This window comes from Rana temporaria, chromosome 11 (genome assembly GCF_905171775.1).
Source record: "Rana temporaria chromosome 11, aRanTem1.1, whole genome shotgun sequence".
In the NCBI taxonomy this organism is placed as follows: Eukaryota; Metazoa; Chordata; class Amphibia; order Anura; family Ranidae; genus Rana; species Rana temporaria.
In genome coordinates, this window is record NC_053499.1 from 55,998,364 (window position 1) to 56,018,619 (window position 20,256).

At 43.2% G+C, this 20,256-nt stretch overlaps 1 protein-coding gene across 2 annotated transcripts in view; it reads left to right on the forward strand.

Annotated features, from left to right (window-relative positions):
- The window catches only part of PPP2R5B (protein phosphatase 2 regulatory subunit B'beta), a 127,973-nt gene that overhangs the window by 45,737 nt on the left and 61,980 nt on the right, over positions 1-20,256 (forward strand). For both annotated transcript variants that reach the window (XM_040328562.1, XM_040328563.1), the window contains 2 exons: positions 14,304-14,500; positions 19,041-19,142. In XM_040328562.1, the coding sequence (XP_040184496.1) occupies positions 14,304-14,500; positions 19,041-19,142 (299 nt within the window). The remainder of the gene's footprint in view (positions 1-14,303; positions 14,501-19,040; positions 19,143-20,256) is intronic.

The following is a 20,256-nucleotide window of genomic DNA, read 5'->3' on the forward strand; positions in this document are numbered from 1 at the left end:
AAATGTTTTGTGTGCAAAAAATCTTTTTTTCCTAAATAGGTTCCTTTACCTTAGTGCAGTCCTCCTTCACTTACCTCATCCTTCCATTTTTCTTTTAAATGTCCTTATTTCTTCTGAGAAATCCTCACTTCCTGTTCTTTTGTCTGTAACTCCACACAGTAATGTGAGGCTTTCTCCCTGGTGTGGAGTGTCATGCTCGCCCCCTACCTTGGACAACAGGAGAGTCAGAACGTCCACTAACACACAGCTCCTTTCTCTATCTGTAACGTAGAGAGCGTCCTGACTGTCCTGTAGTCCAAGGGAGGGGGTGAGCACGACACTCCATACCAGGGAGAAAGCCTTGCATTACTGCGTGGAGTTACAGACAGAAGAACAGGAAGTGAGGATTTCTCATAAGAAATACGGACATTTAAAAGCAGAATCGAAGGATGAGGTAAGTGAAGGAGGTAAAGGAAGATATTTAGGATTTTTTTTTTTTTTTTTTTACCTTTACAACCCCTTTAACCACTTGCCAGTGAAGAAACTCACTAAGGTCGACCATAGACAGTTTGAATCTTGGCTGGTTCAGCAGGAACCAGCCGAGATTAGAACCATGCATGGGCAGGCTGTGTGTACCAAGTTGATTGATCGATCAACTTGGGTACAACCAGCCTCCTGGATTTTACTTGAAATTATCGCTAGCAGCTGGTATAGCTTCTCCTGGCGAGGATTATACAATGGCTCAGCAGTAGGGATTCCCTTATCAACACTGTCTGTGGTTGCAGGAAATAATTTTCTCTGTGTATGGCCTGCATAAGCAAGGATATGTGGTGATATTCAGAGGTGACAGTTGTATTGTCACAAAAGGAATCCACATACTAACTAAAGGAAAAATCACAGATGAACTATATGAGCTGAAATGCAGTGAAGTGTTAAACAATGCAAAAAAATTAATGTCATTTTGGAATCCTGAAACTATAAAAAAAAAAAAAAATAGCTGAAGACCATCCTTCCAGTGGCATAAAAACTGATTAATGCAGTCAGATAACGAAGCCTACCAGTTGCATAAAGGGAACAATGAGCAGGAAATTTCTTCCTTAAGGTTGCAACGGGAGGTCTGACAGCTCCTGGACTTAATTTACCCTTATCTTTGAGATCCTATGAAAGCTCAGTCTCCACGGAAGAAAAGGTATTTTCATACATTCACTGATAACTACTTAAAGTGGAGGTTCACCCAAAAAATAAATTTGTAACATTACATTCAGCCGAGTTGTCCTAATGACAATCGGCTGTTTTTTTTTGTTTTTTTTTCGTACATACCGACTTTCACCGCCGCTTCCGGGTATGTCTTGTGCGGGACTGGGCGTTCCTATCTGATTGACAGGCTTCCGACCGTCGCATACTGCGCGTCATGAGTTGCCGAAAGAAGCCGAACGTCGGTGCTCAGGCGGAAGCCTGTCAATCAGATAGGAACGCCAAGTCCCGAAGACGACATACCCGGAAGCGGCGGTGAAAGTCGGTATGTACGAAAAAAAAAAAAACAGCCGATTGTCATTAGGACAACTCGGCTGAATGTAACGTTAAAAAATTATTTTTGGGTGAACTCCTGCTTTAACGTATATTGTGCTCTACCTTGTACAGTGCAAAGATGACATTCCAAATAAACTTGAATAATATCTTGCCCAAGCAAGCAACACATCTAGCAAAATGCAAAAAATTATCTACATACAGTTGTGCTCATAAGTTTATATACCCTGGCAGAATTTATGATTTCTTGACCATTTTTCAGAGAATATGAATGATAACACAAAAACTTTTCTTTCACTCATGGTTAGTGTTTGGCTGAAGCCATTTATTATCAATCAACTGTGTTTACTCTTTTTAAATCATAATCACAACAGAAACTACCCAAATTACCCTGATCAAAAATGTACATACCCTGGTGATTTTGGTCTGATAACATGCACACAAGTTGACACAAAAGGGTTTGAGTGGCTATTAAAGGTAACCATCCTCACCTGTGATCTGTTTGCTTGTAATTAGTGTGTGTGTATAAAAGGTCTATGAGTTTCTGGACTCCTGACAGACCCTCGCATCTTTCATCCAGTGCTGCACTGACGTTTCTGGATTCTGAGTCATGGGGAAAGCAAAAGAATTGTCAAAGGATCTGCAGGAAAAGGTAGTTGAACTGTATAAAACAGAAAGGGGATATAAAAAGATCCAAGGAATTGAGATTGGCAATCAGCAGTGTTCAAACTCTAATCAAGAAGCCAAAACTGCCAGAAAAATTGTTTGGGAAGCAAAGAAAAACCAACAAATAACTTCAGGTGACATACAGGACTCTCTGAAAACATGTGGTGTGGCTGTTTTAGGATGCACAATAAGGAAGCACTTGAAGTAAGATGGGGTGCATGGTCACGTCACCAGAAGAAAGCCATTACTATGCAAATGCCACAAAGTATCCCGCTTACAATATGCCAAACAGCACAGAGACAAGCCTCAAACCTTCTGGCACAAAGTCATTTGGAGTGATGAGACCCAAATTGAGCTTTTTGACCACAACCATAAACACTACATTCGGAGAGGAGTCAACAAGGCCTATGATGAAAGGTACACCATTCCTACTGTGAAACACAGAGGTGGATAGCTGATGTTTTGGGGATGTGTGAGCAACAAAGGCACAGTAAATTTGGTCAAAATTGATGGCAAGAGGAATGCAGTATGTTATCAAAAAATACTGTAGAAACATTTGCATTCATCAGCCAGGAAGCTGCGCTTGGGATGTACTTGGACATTCCAACATGACAATTATCCAAAACACAAGGCCAAGTGGAACTGTCATTGGCTACAGCAAAATAAAGTGAAGGTTCTGGAGTGGCCATCTCAGTCTCCTGACCTCAATATCCTTGAGCCAATATCCTTGGAGAGATCTGAAACATACAGTTCATGCAAGACAGCCCAAGAATTTCCAGGAGCTGGAGGCTTTTTGCCAAGAGGAATGGACAGCTTCAGGGCCGGCGCTAGCGCAAGGCAACATGGGCACTTGCCTTACAGAGCCAGCGCCGGCCCTGGGTACAGGGCGCAAAACTGACCGAGTCTTTTTTTTTTTCATCTCCGCCGCCGTAGAGAAAGGGTGTCTGTGTATGATATCCACATGGCATTCAGCCATGGGAAGTGCCAGCGGCGCTATAGGGGGGGGGGCGCCAAAAAAAAAAAAGCTCCCTGCTCTTAAAAAGATTCCCACCCATCCTCCTATGGCTGCGGCCACCTCCCGCAAGCCCCGGCGGCAGCATGGCATGTCTTCACCTTCCAAAAAAATTAGCTCAGCTGTCTCTGTGTCTGGCAGCATGGAGGAGCCAAGTGTGACAGGTGCCCCCATACTTGGTGAAAAGTGTGACCGGCCAGAACAGCTTCATTCGGCTAACCAGCTAGTGTAGGCTCCGCCTAAAGCTCCGCCTACCCTCCTCTGCGCGCCTTTATCTCTTAGCTGAGCGGGTCGGTGAGTGACGTGACGTCACCCATGAGGCGTGAGGTTTCTGTGGAGGACAGCCTGGACAGAGAGGAGACTTTGCAATTAGGGTAAGCGGGAACCCCAAAGCCAGGCCCAGGCAGCAGCACACACTGCAGCAGCAGGTGAGGCCAGGTACCGACCGTGCATCATCATGTGTATGTTGTTGTTGCATTGCATCATAATGTGTGCCAGGTTCCACTTCCAACTGCCAGACCGTGCCAAGCAGCCAAAATGTATAGTACTTGCTCAACATGGATTAAATAAATTAGAATTCTGCATAGCTATAAATATCACAAATAAAGTGATTTGTGCAAGTAGTAACTGCTGTTGCACAAATCACTTTATTTATATCTATGGCTATGCATAATTCTAATTTATTTAATCCGTATTGAGCAAGTACTATATTTGATTGGCTGCTTGCATCTGTTTGGTCATGTGCCTGGCACATGACTTAGGCTACTTTCACTGGGACTTTGCGCCGTCGGCAGTAAAGCGCCGCTATTTTAGCAGCACTTTACTGTCGTTTTTGCGGCGCTATTCGGCCACTAGCGGGGCGCCTCAAAGACTTTTTTGAGCATCCTGCCAGCACAATCCTAAAGCGCCGCTGCAGCAATGCAACAGACGAAGTGTTGTGACACGAAACGCGTCGGGAGGACTCCACTGCCGCCCCACTTGTATACAATCGTGTTATATTTCAGCTAAATATATCCTTTGAGAAAACCAGCCCGGGGACTTCACTTTCCAGTTCAGGTCTGGCTCTAATCCATCCATATACCCAGCAGAGGCTATGATGACCGGTTATCTGCGATCCTTCAACTGACCATTTATGACACTAGTCATTACAAGCCTTTTCTGACTTTCGGTGACATATGTCCCCTTAAGTCCATGTGTTCTGGTAAGCCTGCATTCTTTCCGGTGGTGAGAATACTGCACATGGAAGAAGTCACTTATTTGATGTCTTGATACTCTTCACTTTTTTCACTTGGTGGATTCTGAACATATATGGACTATATCATATATCCATTATCTTGGCAGTCGAACATAATTGATGCACATTTGAATTTTCACTGTTGCGATTATCGATCCATGTGATATTTTTCACTTAGGCCCCGAACACACGATAGAATCCATCCGCTGAAAAATCCCAGCAAATGGGTTTCAGCGGATAGATCCTATGTTGTGTACACTCCAGCGGATCTGTTTCCGCGGATATTTCTCCCCTGGGATGGATTCCAGCAGATCGAATATTTGCTGACATGCCAAACAAATCCATCTGCTGGAATCCATCCCAACGGATGGATCCGCTGGTCTGTATAGACTCACCGGATCCATCCGTCCGAAGGGATCCCCCGCATGCGTCGTAATGATTCGACGCATGCGTGGAATTCCTTATATGACAGCGTCGCGCACGTTGCCGCGTCATAATCGCAGCGACGGCGTGACACGTCATCGCCAGAGGATTTCGGCGCGGATTTCAATGCGATGGTGAGTACACTCCATCGCATTAAAATCTGCTGAAATCCTCGAGAGGATTTATCCGCGGAAACGGTCCGCTGGACCGTATCCGCGGATAAATCCTCCCGTGTGTATGGGGCCTCAGTCATTTGGTGTATCCTCAATACATACGGACTATATCACATATTTACTATTCTGTCAGTTGACACACAATTGATGCACATTTGAATTTACACCGTTGATTTATGTTATATATATTTATATTCATTATTTTTTCATTGCTTTTCATCATGATTATCATTGTCTAAGCGCTACACATATATTTTCGTTTGTCCTTTTGCATTTTTCAAATTAGCCGTGTTAGCAGCTACTACGTGTATTGGCAGCGCAGGGTACTCACAATTTTTTTTTTCACTTGTGGGTGCTGGTAAGGCGGCATTTATGGGTGCTGATATGACTGCATTTATGGGTGCTGATATTACTGCATTTATGGGTGCTGATATTACTGCATTTATGGGTGCTGGTAAGGCCACATTTAAGGGTGCTGATATTACTGCATTTATGGGTGCTGGTAAGGCCGCATTTATGGGTGCTGATATTACTGCATTTATGGGTGCTGGTAAGGCCGCATTTATGGGTGCTGATATTACTGCATTTATTGGTTCCTTCTAAAGCCGCATTTATGGGTGCTAATATTACTGCATTTATGGGTGCTGGTAAGGCCGCATTTATGGGTGCTGATATTACTGCATTTATGGGTGCTGATATTACTGCATTTATGGGTGCTGGTAAGGCTGCATTTATGGGTGCTGGTAAGGCTGCATTTATGGGTGCTGGTAAGGGTTTTCCTCTGTCTGGATGGTGTGTGTGTGCGTGCATGCCGGGGGGGGGGGGGGCCTCAAAATGCACCTTTGCCTGAGTTGACAAAAATCCTTGCACCGGCCCTGGGCAGCTTTACCATCTGAGAAAATAAAGAGCCTTATCCACAAATAGCACAAAAGACTTCAAGCTGTCATTGATGTTAAAGGGGGCAATACACAGTATTAAGAACTGGGGTATGTAAACTTTAGATCAGGGTCATTTGGGTAGTTTCTTTTGCCTTACAAAATTCTTCAATTCTCAAGACACCAATAAGTCAACAGCAAATGAGTAACTACTATCAATAAAAACTCCTATGTGTCAAAAGCCCCATGAAATGACACAGAAAATACCTGTAGGCAGGTTAGAATGTAGTGGTAGTAGTGAGTTAGTGGCTGGCACAAGCTGGGGTGAGGGTTAACTATTGCATGTTCAGTTCATGGGTTTTTTGGTCCTAGCCAGCCCATCTTCCTAGCTGTACTGGTCGGTTCTGTTTGTGGTAGTGGCCTTGCAGCATTTTGGAGAAACCGGGACTTTTGGAGACATCCAAGTCATGGACAATGACATAATGGACTCTCACCTCACCAATGTATGCCTGGGCAGCCACACTATTATAGTTAGAGTAGGAAAGGACGTTGTCCAAATTGAACTGTCATTCCACATTTGTTCAGTAAAGTTACATAACAGGTATGAGCCTGGTCTAAATTTAATCAAAGGGGTGCATGTTGGTTCTGGCATATCTAAAGAACCTGGGTCTGTAAAGCACAACAGGGTATGAAGTAACATCTCTAAAAAGGGTTAACTTGGCAAGTCAAGAAGAGGAGTGTAGTTGCTATGGGTAATAAGCTACAAGCAACCAGTCGTTAAGTGTAGTACCTGGTAAGGTGACAGGTCCTCCAGTAGCAGGGGGGTCGATGCTCTGGCTCCCTTCTTAGTGGTCAGTATCCATTAGCAACCGGATCCAAACTCTTGTTACAGAGAACTATGGCCTAGTCAAGAGGTACAGAAAGGAAACAGTTATTAGGTGCATGCATGAGCTCCACGCTAGGTGCACGGAGGGACCCCATTCTGTCCGCAGTCTCCGCCTGGTCCCGGGCATTGATGAGCATGCTCCACGCGAAAGGTACCCCTGCATTCAGGGCAAAGTAGGCCCCGCCCACATATTATCCGAACAAAAACCTGGGCACGGTCTAACCATTACTGCAGGAAAAGGAACAGAACACCAGAATTGGTATCTTGTCCTCTGAAAAGAAAAAAGATGAACTGTCTAAAACCTCAGAAAATCTGCGATAGCCAATAGGGGCGTCCCAACATTTTTGGTTTGTATAGTGTCACAACCTAAGCCAGTAGAGATGATATCTCTCAACCAATTTCAATCTACAATGCAAAGGTGTAAGCACACCAATGGAAAAAGGAGAAAAACCTCTACCTAACAATGGACAGTACAAACAAGCAGTGGAGGCCCCTTAGAACCACTACACTGTAGATATAGGAGCTGCAATGTCACTTCTCTATGGATGTGTAAGTAAACACCAGCAAAGAAACTGGAATGGAAATAAGTGTCATAAAGTACCTAAAATATATTCTTAACATAAACCTAAGATTATATGCAAAAGATCATACAGCACTCCAAAAGAAGTTTGGACTCCATATGTAGTTGTGAGTGGGGGCGTTACCATTTTGTTTATGCAGACATACTGTAGGTGCAACAACCATTTTAATTTATTATACTGCGATTAGTAGTTCCAGCAGTTAGAATCACTCCCTAGGTAACATATTTAACCCCTTGATCGCCCCCCTAGTGTTAACCCCTTCCCTGACAGTCACATTTATACAGTAATCAGTGCATTTTTTTAGCACGGATCGCTGTATAAATGTGAATGGTCCAAAAAAATGTTCAAAAGTGTCCGATATGTCCACCGCAATATCGCAGTCACGATAAAAATCACAGATCGCCTCCATTACTAGTTTAAAAAATAAATAATAATAAAATGCTATAAATCTATCCCCTATTTTGTAAACGCTATAACTTTTGTGCAAATCAATCAATTCACGCTTATTGCGATTTTTTTTTTTTTTTACCAAAAATATGTAGAAGAATACATATCCGCCTTAACTGAGGAGAAAATTTGTTTTTTAAAAAAAAAATGGGATATTTATTATAGCATAATATTGTGTTTTTGTTTTTTTTTAAAACTTGTCACTATTCTTTTGTTTATAGCACAAGAAATAAAAACCGCAGAGCTGATCAAATACCACCAAAAGAAAGCTCTATTTGTGGGGGGAAACATTATAAAAATGTGATTTGGGTAGTGTTGCATAACCACACAATTGTCATTCAAAGTGTTGGCAATGTTGGCCGATATGAGTCCTACCTGCATCAGATTTAAAACAACAGCAATCATTACAGTTTGAATTCCTCTTGGGCCCCTGCTCTGTAGAAAAATGCTGTAGATTGTAATATTTGTCAGAGCTGATTTTTTAGCCTACTTATTTAAAATACTTTGCATAAATGATGGGTGTAGGGTTGTCTTAAGTATACATTTTTGCTTTTGTTGGCCATGCATGAAAATACATTGTGCATACATAAATTATTTATGGTCTGCCTAGTAATGGGAGATGTGACTGAAGATATGGTGAGAGTGTGTCTTGAACTAAGGCTTCATGTACAGAGTTATATCAATTTACACAGGATCCTTCTGCACCTAGCTAGTGAATAGCCCCGTACACACGGCTGGGTTTCCCATCGGGAAAACTGCGGGAAGAGCTTTTGGCCGGGAATCCTGGCCGTGTGTATGCTTCCTCGCCGTTTTCCCGACAGGACCTGCTCTCTATTTTCCCGCCAGGATTTCCAGCGGTTTTAAACCCGGCAGTTTTCCTACGAGGGGGTATACACACAGCCGGGATTCCCTGCCAAAGCTCTCCCCGCAGTTTTCCCGACGGGAAACCCAGTCGTGTGTACATGGGGAAACTTACCAAGCAGGTTCACGGGTTCCCCCTCGGTTTTCTCGGCTGACTTTTTACCGCCGAGAAAACCGAGCGTGTATACAGGGCTAAATACTTATTCAGGGCCAGGGGGAGATGTAAACCTCAACCATGTGTAGGCAGCACACAATGACCCCCAGCCTTTGGATATACAGAATGATTGAAGGCTAAAGTCGATTAGTGTCTGTGCCAACACCAGTGTCTACAAATTGTTTAAGTTTCCATCTCCCAGCCCTGAATTCACTAGGCAGCAGAGGTAGAGCATATGGCCATGTCTATTTACTCATTACGCTTGTGCTTACATGTAAACTCTTGTACCAAATATATGGTCAAAATAAGATTGCATACACAATTTTGTCTTGTTTTGGCTTACACAGCAAAAAATATAGGCCAAAAATGGACTGTGTGAGTGGACACATAGCATGCAATACTGCTTTGTTCAGATCTGTATAAAATTGTACATGTGCATAAGCCAATAAATAATGATGATAAGAAGTGCCTTCTAATCTCAGAAAGTTTGTGCCCCAGCAGTAAGGAATCGGGAGGCTTCAGTGGCTTTGTCTGTATATAGGAAGGCTTTGATTGCTTGGCTCATGTTTTCAGTACACTGCAACAGCATAGGTTCTAGGCCCTGACAGACCCACTCCACTATAGAGAACCTATATTATTGCCTAGGGAACAGAAAGCTGATCAGAGGTCTTCGCTTACAGATTTATGAGGAGTAAGGTAAAAAAGATAATTCTCATCTATAAATACAATAGATGCATCTTGATTTTTTTTCTGTCTATACTGGTACTGAATATATACAGCTCGATTTGTGCCCTTGATTTATATATACCTAAAACCTTTCATATAATTATATGGCATTACCCTTCGCCAAGGGTAATGGCTTACATGATGGAGATGGATTGTGTTATGTTTATCTGCCTGTAGACATGGCTGCTCTTGTCATAATGAGCATGTTATTACTAGACAGAATCCAGTAGATTTATAACTGAACTGAACCAGGTGGCTATGCACAGGCATTTTTTTGCCAGTATGAAAAAAAAACATTTGGTACCTACTTGTTTTAAGAATGACTATCAGTTACCAGTAGGATTATCTATAGGGATGAAAGCAGAACTGGCGTGATGAAAAGATATATGGATAATACGCCTCCCCAAACTGAACTACAGGTATGTGTGCCTTCTCCTAGGAGAGAACAATCCCAGTTTCCTGGAGCAGCTACAATTAACCCCAATTTTTGCACCTCTATTTTATGTTTGCATGATTACCTTCATACGGGGATTTTAATTTTTTTTTTAGAGCTGGCGGGTCGGCTTTCAAGTGATAACAACCAATGCAGCTAATGAGTCACTTGGCCGGTGCCTTCCGCCACTCCGCCCGGGTCTCCCGTCCCACCAGGAGACCCAAGTGACCAGTCGACATTTCGACGAGTCCCAAACAAAGCTGGAATCGGCTTTGACCAGGTTTCCGATGTAGTATCCCGGAAGCGATGTCACAACGTCACTTCTGGGTTTACTCTGCAGCCAAGGGCGCCGATTAAAAAAATCCAAGGTATTTAAAAATGCAGATTTTGGCATGTTTAATACTTTGAAGTACAGAGGAAGGGTTTGGGGTCTTTTAGGCCCCGTACAGACTAAAAACATGTACGATGAAAACGGTCCGCCGGACCGTTTTCATCGTACATGTCTGCCCGGAGATTTCTGTATGATGGCTGTATACACCATCATACAGAAATCCGCGCGTACTCGATGCGCGGCGACGAGGCCGCGCCGTCGCCGCGATGATGACGCGGCGACGTGCGCGGCCCTGGCAGTTCAATGCTTCTACGCATGCGTCGAAGTCATTCGACGCATGCAAGGGATGGCGGCCGCTCGGACATGTACGGTAGGTCTGTACAGACGACCGAACATGTCCGACGGACAGGACTCAGTTCCACCACCTCTGGCTCAGACTCTTGGGGGGGGCACAATCACTTGTAAACACAGAAACCAGACTTCTGTGTTTACAATTGACAGCTCTGCACTCTGTGTGTAATGCAATAATGGTATTTAATGGCCCTTTAAGACCCTCCTACTGTTCGTAAAATTTGACAGACCACACCTACTATTTGATGTGTGAAGAAATAATCCCGGCGGCTGCACTTTCAAATTACTAAGCGCTGATATATGCGCGAAACGCGTCTACCTCTTTGTCCCCTGCTCCATCTGTCAACCACTTGTCATATGAAGCTTTAATAAAGGGATTTTTGGAAGTGCACGTCAGGGCCAGCATGGAAGACAGACAACCGGATGTGATGTCAGAGTGGACGGGACATGTTTCGGGGGATGCCCAGTCGCTTCTTCTTCAAACCAACGGTTTGGTTGGAAGAAGGAACGACTGGGCATGCTCTGAAACATGTCCCACCCACTCTGACATCACTTCTGGTTGTCTGTATTCCATGCTGGCCCTAACAGCATGGCTCTCCATCTTGGATCAGAGACACAGTGTATACACTGCTCCTACAGCTCCTCAAAGATGCGGCTGGCAGGACTTTTTTGAGCGTCCTGCCAGCGCACCACTCCAGTGTGAAAGCCCCCCTGGAGTGAGAGAAGAGGCTTTTTCAGGGCACTTTGCAGGTGCTATTTTTATCACTAATTAGTGACGGACTAATAATCAATGAAAAATATGTGTGTAAAGGGCACTATCTAGTCTGCAAAAAATATAATTAAAAAACATATGAAATTCATATATACAGTATATACACAAAACTTAATAACCAAGTGCAGAGTTCATAGGTATAAACAATCCTACAAAACGTGAACAATTCTTCAGGTGATGTTTGCTATTTTTACTCCAACACTTTGCTTCTAAAAAAGAATGTGCTCCGAATGCCAAATGCAGTGACGTTTCACCCAAAGTGACAATAAAATGCGCTCACCAGATGGCTTCGGCCAGCAAGTGACCATAAAACATATAGAACTCCTTGTTTCATAGGCATAACCCCTTCAGAGATCTCCTCTCAAACATTCTTCCATTTATGGGTGGTATAACTCCAATCGAAAAGTGTAATAGAATATGAAAACTTGCTCCAATGATATATATGTATCGTCTACTCAGTTTTTCCGTCTGCAATATTACACTATATTTGCCTTCCGCGACTCTATTTGGTGGAGCTCACTTTATAGAGTCCTGTGATGTCAGACGGAAAAACTGAGTAGAAGATACATATATATCATTGAAGTAAGTTTTCATATTCTATTACACTTTTTATTGGAGTTATACCACCCATAAATGGAAGAATGATTGAGAGGAGATCTCTAAAGGGGTTATGCCTATGAAACGAATCTATATGCTTTATGGTCACTTGCTGGCCGAAGCCATCTGTTGAGTGTATTTTATTGTCACTTCGGGTGAAACGTCACTGCATTTGGCATTCAGAGCACATTGGCCGGGATTCACATACATCGGCGCATATATATGCTGCCGTAGCGTATTTCTTTTACGCTATGCCGACGCAACGCAGAGAGGCAAGCATGGAATTCACAAAGCAAATGCTCCCAACGTTGCGCCGGCGTAATGTAAATTCGTAGGCGTAAGCCAGCCTAATTCAAAGTAGGTGGACGTGGGCGTGATCTATTTAAATGAAGCGTGACCCCATGCAAATGATGGGCCGAACGAACGGCATATGCGCTGTCCCGTGGACGTATCCCAGTGCGCATGCTCAGAATCACGTCGAAACTACTCCCTAAGATACGTCGAATCACTGCCTACTACGTGAACGTAACCTACGCCCAGCCCTATTAACGTACTATGTAAACGACGTAAAATCCGACGGCTGTGTTCCCTGGTCCATACCTTTGCATGACTTGCGCCTCCTATATGAGGAATAACTTTACGCCGGACGTACGACTTACGCAAACTGCATATCTGATCCGCCAGGCGCAACTACGTTCGTAAATCGCCGTATTTCCCTCATTTGCATATTGGAATCGAAATTCCCATTTGCCTCCAGCGTAAATATGCGCCCAAGATACGCCGGCGTAGGCACGTTACGTCGTTCGGAAGAAGCCTATTTTCAGGCGTATCTTGCTTTGTGGGCACAGCGCACAGATACGACGGCGCACATTTACACTTACGCGGCGTATCTCGAGATACGTTGGCGTAAGTGCTACGTGAATCCGGGCCATTCTTTTTTAGAAGCACAGTGTTGGAGTAAAAATAGCAAACATCACCTAAAGAATTGTTCACATTTTTTGGACTGTTTATACCTATTAACTCTGCACTTAGTTATTAAGTTTTGTGTATATATTAGGGCTGTTACAGATCAAAATTTTTGTGTTCGATTAATCGATTTTTTTTAATCGATTAATCGTCTAATTTCGATTAATTATAAGGCACAAACAGATCCAAAGTTTCCCAGTGCAGCTACCAACCACTGGAAAAATGAATAGCAGGATACAAAAAACACACAAAGGCAGCGCTCAATAGGAATAGCATTAAAACTTTTATAGTCTTCAAGTAGGTAACAAAATAAATATTGTACTGGAGATCAAACCGATGTAGCTACATAAACGTAAAAATACGTAAAAAAGGTGCGAGTAATACCAAACAGTAGCAAAAGGAGTCATAAAAACATGTAGCTAAGTATGATACTGGTAAAAAAATGTGTACAACGATGCCACTGCTGAATCCAGATGAGGAGGGGTTAACATCAGTCCGTCGGCATGTAGATGTCCCGTGAAGGGAACTATCACAACTCCCAGTGGATAGTTGTAGAATCCCAGGTTGATAGAGGGAAGTGATAGAGGGAAGTGTAACGGCACAGCAAAGGAGCCCTTCAGGCGGAGAGGTGAGTACCAATCAAAAGAATTTTGATCGATCAAAAAAATTAAAGATTAATCAATGAATTAATAGTTAATTTCCACAGCCCTTTTTCACAGGCTTTTGATCCACCTGCCCATAGACTTTCATTGAGCTTCTGATCAGGACTGCCTGAAAAACTGACAGAGTCACACACCTTATCGGAAGCTCCATACAAGTCTATGGGTAGGGGAATGAATATGGACATGAGTTTGTTTACATCCACCTACCTCTGTTCAGGTCTGGAAAAAAAATGCTTTTCTGTTTTTCAGACCTAACGAATATGTCATCTATGTAACTGTTGGGAAGATTTCCTCTCACTTTCTGTCTGGAAGGGAAGTAATGGGATAGTTCTTCAAAGGGGATACGAAATAACATATTTTATTTCACTGAAAAAAGGTTTCTAAGTTTTGACAGTGCTCTTAGTGTTGTCTGTGCTTGCCTGTTCTTGTGACTTCCGAATCCCTTATTCTTGTCACACAGACAGGAATTGAAAAAACTCCTAAATGTGATCCCAGACAAATATATAGCGCTGACAGAAGTTTTATGTCTTCCTTCTCTAAAGCTACAAAAAATTAGCTTCTGCTCATCTATGTTAGTAACTAATGCAAAGCAGCATGGTGTTTAATTACGAAATTATTGTTTTCACTGCCTCTTTTTTTGTCAATAGATGCTCCTGTTTCTGAACTTCATGACCTATTCTGTAAAAAGTTGCAGCAATGCTCAGTTCTCTTCCATTTTATGGACTGTGTGGCCGACCTGAAGGGAAAAGAGATCAAGAGGGCTGCACTGAATGAACTGGTAGAATGTATTGCCACCAACAGGGGAGTCCTGATAGAGCCTGTTTACCCAGAGGTTATCAAAATGGTAAGTAAGAATGGCTGAGGAATCATGACGGTTACAGAATTTCAAATGGGAGAATTCAAATGGCACTCTATCCAGAAAACCAGCAGAACTATTTTTCTAACATAAGGATTACAAATGGTGGACAGTCTGTTCTTACCTGATTAAGGGTGCTCTCTGCCTTTTCTGGAAACTGTTGCTGGATTGGAACATTCTTTGTATGTTTTTGTTTCTTTTTTTGATAATATATTTGAAATGCAGCAATCCTGGGCTTTAATTATTCTATACATGGCCTTAAAGGGGTTGTAAATGTAGCGCTACCCCCGGAGGAGCCGCTGGTTAGATTATAGGATGGCGTGTTACCTCTATGTGTGTCTAGGGGTAGATAGATGAGAGCAGCAATGATGGAATGTCCAAACAGCAGGTGTCTTTCTTGTGCTTTTATTCTTGCCCAACACAGCAAACAGTGAACTTGAGGAAGATAGGTAAAGATGGGTGAGGAGGAGAATTGCAGATTCAGGCCTAACAGCGACGGAAACAATCCTGTTTCCAACGACACTTTAACTTCGTCGCCACTCCAGCCGGAGTGGGTATAGTGTACCTGGACATGCCTCTCACACCGACCTGGCAGCCAGGGTATCACTCAGAACCTTGAGAAGGAACAAGTCTCTGCCACAGACTTGGTAGGAATGAAGATTAGAGTGGAACCTCTGCCACAGGTCCTTTCTCTAGAATGTAGACAATGAAGCAAGTCTTACTTTGTGAAATTGGTGCCTGAATTACCCTCAGGTAGTTTTCCCTGTTTTGGGTCACCGACTGACAAGTTGCTGAAATCCAACCTCTTAGTGTCCGGTCACCCTGATCCCCGATGAATTGTCGAGGCCCCGTTGGATTGCCTGCCTCTCTTGGCTCTCCTCAGGCTGACTCCTCACTGAACAGCTATCTCACTTGGGATCTCTCCTCAGAACTTGGGGACCCAGTCGGTTACTGGGGCCCCGCCATAACTTCAGTTGTCTCGGGCCAACATGGTCCTGGAACCAAAAACACATCGTAGCACATGCGCCCCGGCCTGGTAGGCCATATCGCCGGGGCCCGTGATGTGTGGTCACCCTGAAGGTGGGTGCCACACCCGGAACAAGAACCCCGCCTAATGGCGTCTGCTCAAGAAGTTCCCTCCCCCGCGGGGGAAAACCCCTCCTGATTGTCTGCTGGCAAGAGGCACTCCAGTCTGAACTCCACTGCCGCCATCTGCCGCCCCGGGGTGGAAAGGCACCCCTGGAACACAGAATCAACCGACAGTACAGCCCAGCTAGAACAGAGGCCCAATTTGCACAAATCACTTGGATGAGATCTAACTAACTCTCTCATCCCCCCTCTAAATTTAGAATAGCACCTGGACTGAAAGTACACAGGCACTACACAAAGGTACTATTTATTTTTCCTAAATAGCTTCCTTTACCTTAGTACAGTCCTCCTTCACTTACCTCATCCTTCCATTTTGCTTTTAAATGTCCTTATTTCTTCTGAGAAATCCTCACTTCCTGTTCTTCTGTCTGTAACTACACACAGTAATACAAGGCTTTCTCCCTGGTGTGGAGTGTCGTGCTCGCCCCCTCCCTTGGACTACAGGAGAGTCAGGACGCTCTCTATGTTGCAGATAGAAAAAGAGGCGTCCTGGCTGTCCTGTAGTCCAAGGGAGGGGGCGAGCATGACACTCCACACCAGGGAGAAAGCCTTACATTACTGTGTGTAGTTACAGAAAGAAGATCAGGAAGTAAGGATTTCTCAGAAGAAATAAGGACATTTAAAGGGCAAAATTGAAGGATGAGGTAAGTGAAGGAGGACTGCACTAAGGTAAAGGAAGCTATTTAGGAAAAAAAATTGTACCTTTACAACCCCTTTAAGGATGGCCTAAATGCATTGCACCTGTAAGAAGAGCAGCTCACCTTGTTCATCCCACTATGTATATTTTTTTATATACTGTATATATTTCAAGTTAAGATTAGGATCAAGACACTCGTAGGTATTTGAAAGAGCATAAATGACCCACAGCTTTATTCACCAACATTTTGGCTTGTCACAGTAAATAAAGCCTTGGATTATTTATGCTCTTTCAAGTACCTGTGAGTGCCCTGACCATAATGTTAACTTGAGATATATATAAAAAAATGTTTCACTTAAGAGTGTCTGCGCTAATTTTGCTGAACCTAGAATTGAGCGGCACATCATTTTGATTGACACAACACATACCCTCTGAATGGTTCACTGAACACAAAATAAATGCAGACTGCTGCATCTGGAGACATTTGACACTGAACTCTAATTTTAGTTGCTCAAAGAGCAGATGAAATGAACTGGATGGAAGCCCGGTGCTTTGGAGAAAGCAGGGTACAAGCCTCAGGCACTGCTTGTGCTTCTGCATCTAGCATGTGTGAGAAGAACCTTAATTCGAGGTGGTGGGAAAAGAAATTATGTACAGTATGTATCTATAAACTGAGAATGTAAAATAGCTTCTTAGTTTGTCAAGGGAGTGCTGGAAATTTCGAATTTCTTCTAAATCTATGTGTATTATGTTGACCTTGTTCATAATAATTATGACAGCCTAGATTGGCCTCGGTTTGGCTACCATCTGGGCACATGGCCCAACTGACCTTATATGACCAGACTATGTGTACCACTGTTATCTAAGGGGACCTTTTATGCAAGACGGGGAAATAACTCCTTTCTACTGTATGTACTGTTCAAGTAGACATGGCATTGTATTCCACTGCAATTACATTTGTATATTAAAGAGGAAGTAAACCCTGATGGGTTTACTTCCTCTTTGTTTCCCTGCAAAGGCAAAGCATAATGGGCTACTATGCATGGTATAGTAGCCCATTATGTGTGACTTACCTGCAGGAGAAGCCTACGATGTCCCGGTCTTCCTCGCTAGTAGCGAGCGGCCATTCATCACCCCTCTTCTTCCGGGGTCCGCGAACTCCGCCTCGGAATCGCGTGATAGCGTGTGACGTCACTCCCGCGCATGCGCAAGGGAGCTGTCACTTACAGCATGACCCCATTCATAAAACAGCATGCGCTGTAGACATCGGTACAGTCTTTTTTGCAAATATCTCCTAAACCGTGTAGGTTGAGGAGCTATTGCAAGCACCTACAGGTAAGCCTTAATCTAGGCTTACCTGTAGGTGAAAGTTCTACCTTAGGGTTTTCAACCACTTTAATAAATTAAAATTATATGTTTAAAGGGGTTGTAAAGGAAAACGTTTTTTTTTCATAATAAGCATCCTTTACCTGCAGGCATTCCTCTTTTCACTTCCACATTGTTCGTTTTTGCTCAGAAGTTGCTCTATTTCTTCTCTGTTTTGTTCACTTCCTGCTTGTCTGATTTTACTGACCACCGTGATGGGAGGCTTTACTGCGGTGGTCAGTAACGTGTGTGTGGCAGGACGCTCTCTACATGTTAGAGACTTCAAGGAGGTGTGAATTACTGGGCGTGCCGCAATTCATACTGGGAAATGTAGTTCTTACATGAACCAGCGCCCCAAACCAGGAAGTGAATGAGAGAACAGAAACTAGAATGCCGGAGGTGATATAGATGAAGGAATTTAATAGGTATTTACTCGTTTTTTAACAGAATCATTACACTATTCTGTCTGTCTACCTTGCAGACATTAATTTTAGGCAAAAAAAAAAGTTTCCTTTACAACCCCTTTAATTTTTTATCAGGGCTTATGCTGCATTCACATCTTTGTGTAGCAGGAACTCGCAGTCCCACTTGCATTTTGTTTTGAGCGTTTTTCACACATTTCCACACATCACACATAGAGTGGCCATTTCACTTGAATGGGTTGCCCTATGCGTGACAAATGTACAAAGAAACTCCAGAACCTTTTCGTTGTGGGGCATGATGAGTTTTTTCACTGGTTTGGTGCATTCGCAGTACTTTTGCTGTACAACAAAATGTCTGCTAACCACATTTGGGGTGCCATTAGCAATTAATGGCACCGAAAACGCTGCGCATGTTTGTAGCACGTTTCCGTAATGCGCAGCAAAACATATGTTTTCTGTGCACTTTGTTGCGCACTCCAGAAATGCCAGGTGCAATCATTGGAGCCTTACTTATTCATTTATTCCCTCTTTGTTTTTGCTGTTTATGAGAATTGCAGTATATATACTGAGAGAGGTATAGTTCGTAGACTGCCACTGCTAGCCTCTCCTTGGGCAAAGGCTATCTGCATGACTGTCACTCTGGATTAAATATTTCTTGAATCCATAAACTGGAAAATGTAGTAGATCAGGAGTTGTGAGTTTATGAAACAAACAGTAAACCAGAAAGTTTTGACAATAGAGACAACCAGGGGTCTAACATTTTCAGAATCTGGTTGGGAATGGCAGCCTCCATGTTTCTCTCAGTATAGGCTTTCTTTAATATTTCAATACAAAATCTATGTCAGTGGGCAAATAGGTGCTGTATTTTTAAGTGCTGTCTATATGTGTTGTTTTATGTGATAAAATGTTTTAAAGTTTGTGCTTGATCCAAGTTTCCTGTTTTTCATGTCTTAAGATCTCAGTGAATATATTCCGCACACTACCGCCCAGTGATAATCCAGAGTTTGACCCTGAGGAGGATGAGCCAAATTTTGAGCCCTCCTGGCCACATCTGCAGGTATAATATGTTGATTATATTATGCTAGTCAATGTAACATTCGACATCTTAATGTACAATTATATGAACACTTACATTTTAATAATTATAATGCACTTAAAGGGGTTGTAAGGGTTCGTTTTTTATCTTCTAATTCCTTTAAGCTAGTGCATTTTTGGTTCACTTATCTTTTCCTTCGATTTCCCTTCTAATAGCTATATTCACATAGAGTTAGGTCGGCGTATCAGTAGATACGCCGACCTAACTCGGAATCTGCGCCGACCTAAGTTTAAGTGTATTCTCAAACAGAGATACACTTAAACCTATCTAAGATACAACGGCTTGCGCCGTCCTATCTTAGGGTGCAATATTTAGGCTGGCCGCTAGGTGGCGCTTCCATTGCGGTCGGCGTAGAATATGTAAATCACTAGATACGCCTATTCACGAACGTATGCCCGGCCGACGCAGTACAGATACGCCGTTTACGTAACGCATTATCAGGCCTAAAGTTATTCCATCAAATAGTTGGAATAGTAATGTTAAAGTATGGCCGCCGTTCCCGCGTCGACATTCGAAAATGTTATGTCGTTTGCGTAAGTCGTCCGTGAATAGAGATTTACGTCATTTATGTCCACGTCGAAACCAATAGGCCCATGCGGCGTACGTTGCCGCAATGCACAACCGGTATATGTAGGCGGACGCATGCGCCGTTCCAAAAAAACGTCAATCACGTCAGGTCAAGCCCCATTAACATAAAACACGCCCCCTCAGCTAAATTTGAATTAGGCACCATTACGCTCGCCCGATTTACCGATTTACGATACGCCGCCGTAACTTAGCAGGCAAGTTTTTTGTGAATCATGTACTTGCCTCGCTAACTTACGGCGGCGTAATGTAAACACGATACGCTGCGCCGCCGCAAAGTTAGGACACCCTCTCTGAATCTAGCTATAAATGTTTTTTTTCTTTGTTTTCTTTGTCTGAATTTCTCACTTCCTGTTCCTCCTCAGTAAGCTGTTCTGGCTGACTAACCCCCAGCCAGAACGGCTCAGATGATGGGGGAAAGCTTACTGAGGAGAAACAGGAAGTGGGGAATTTAGACAAAGAAAAAAAACATTTAGAAGGGAAATCGAAG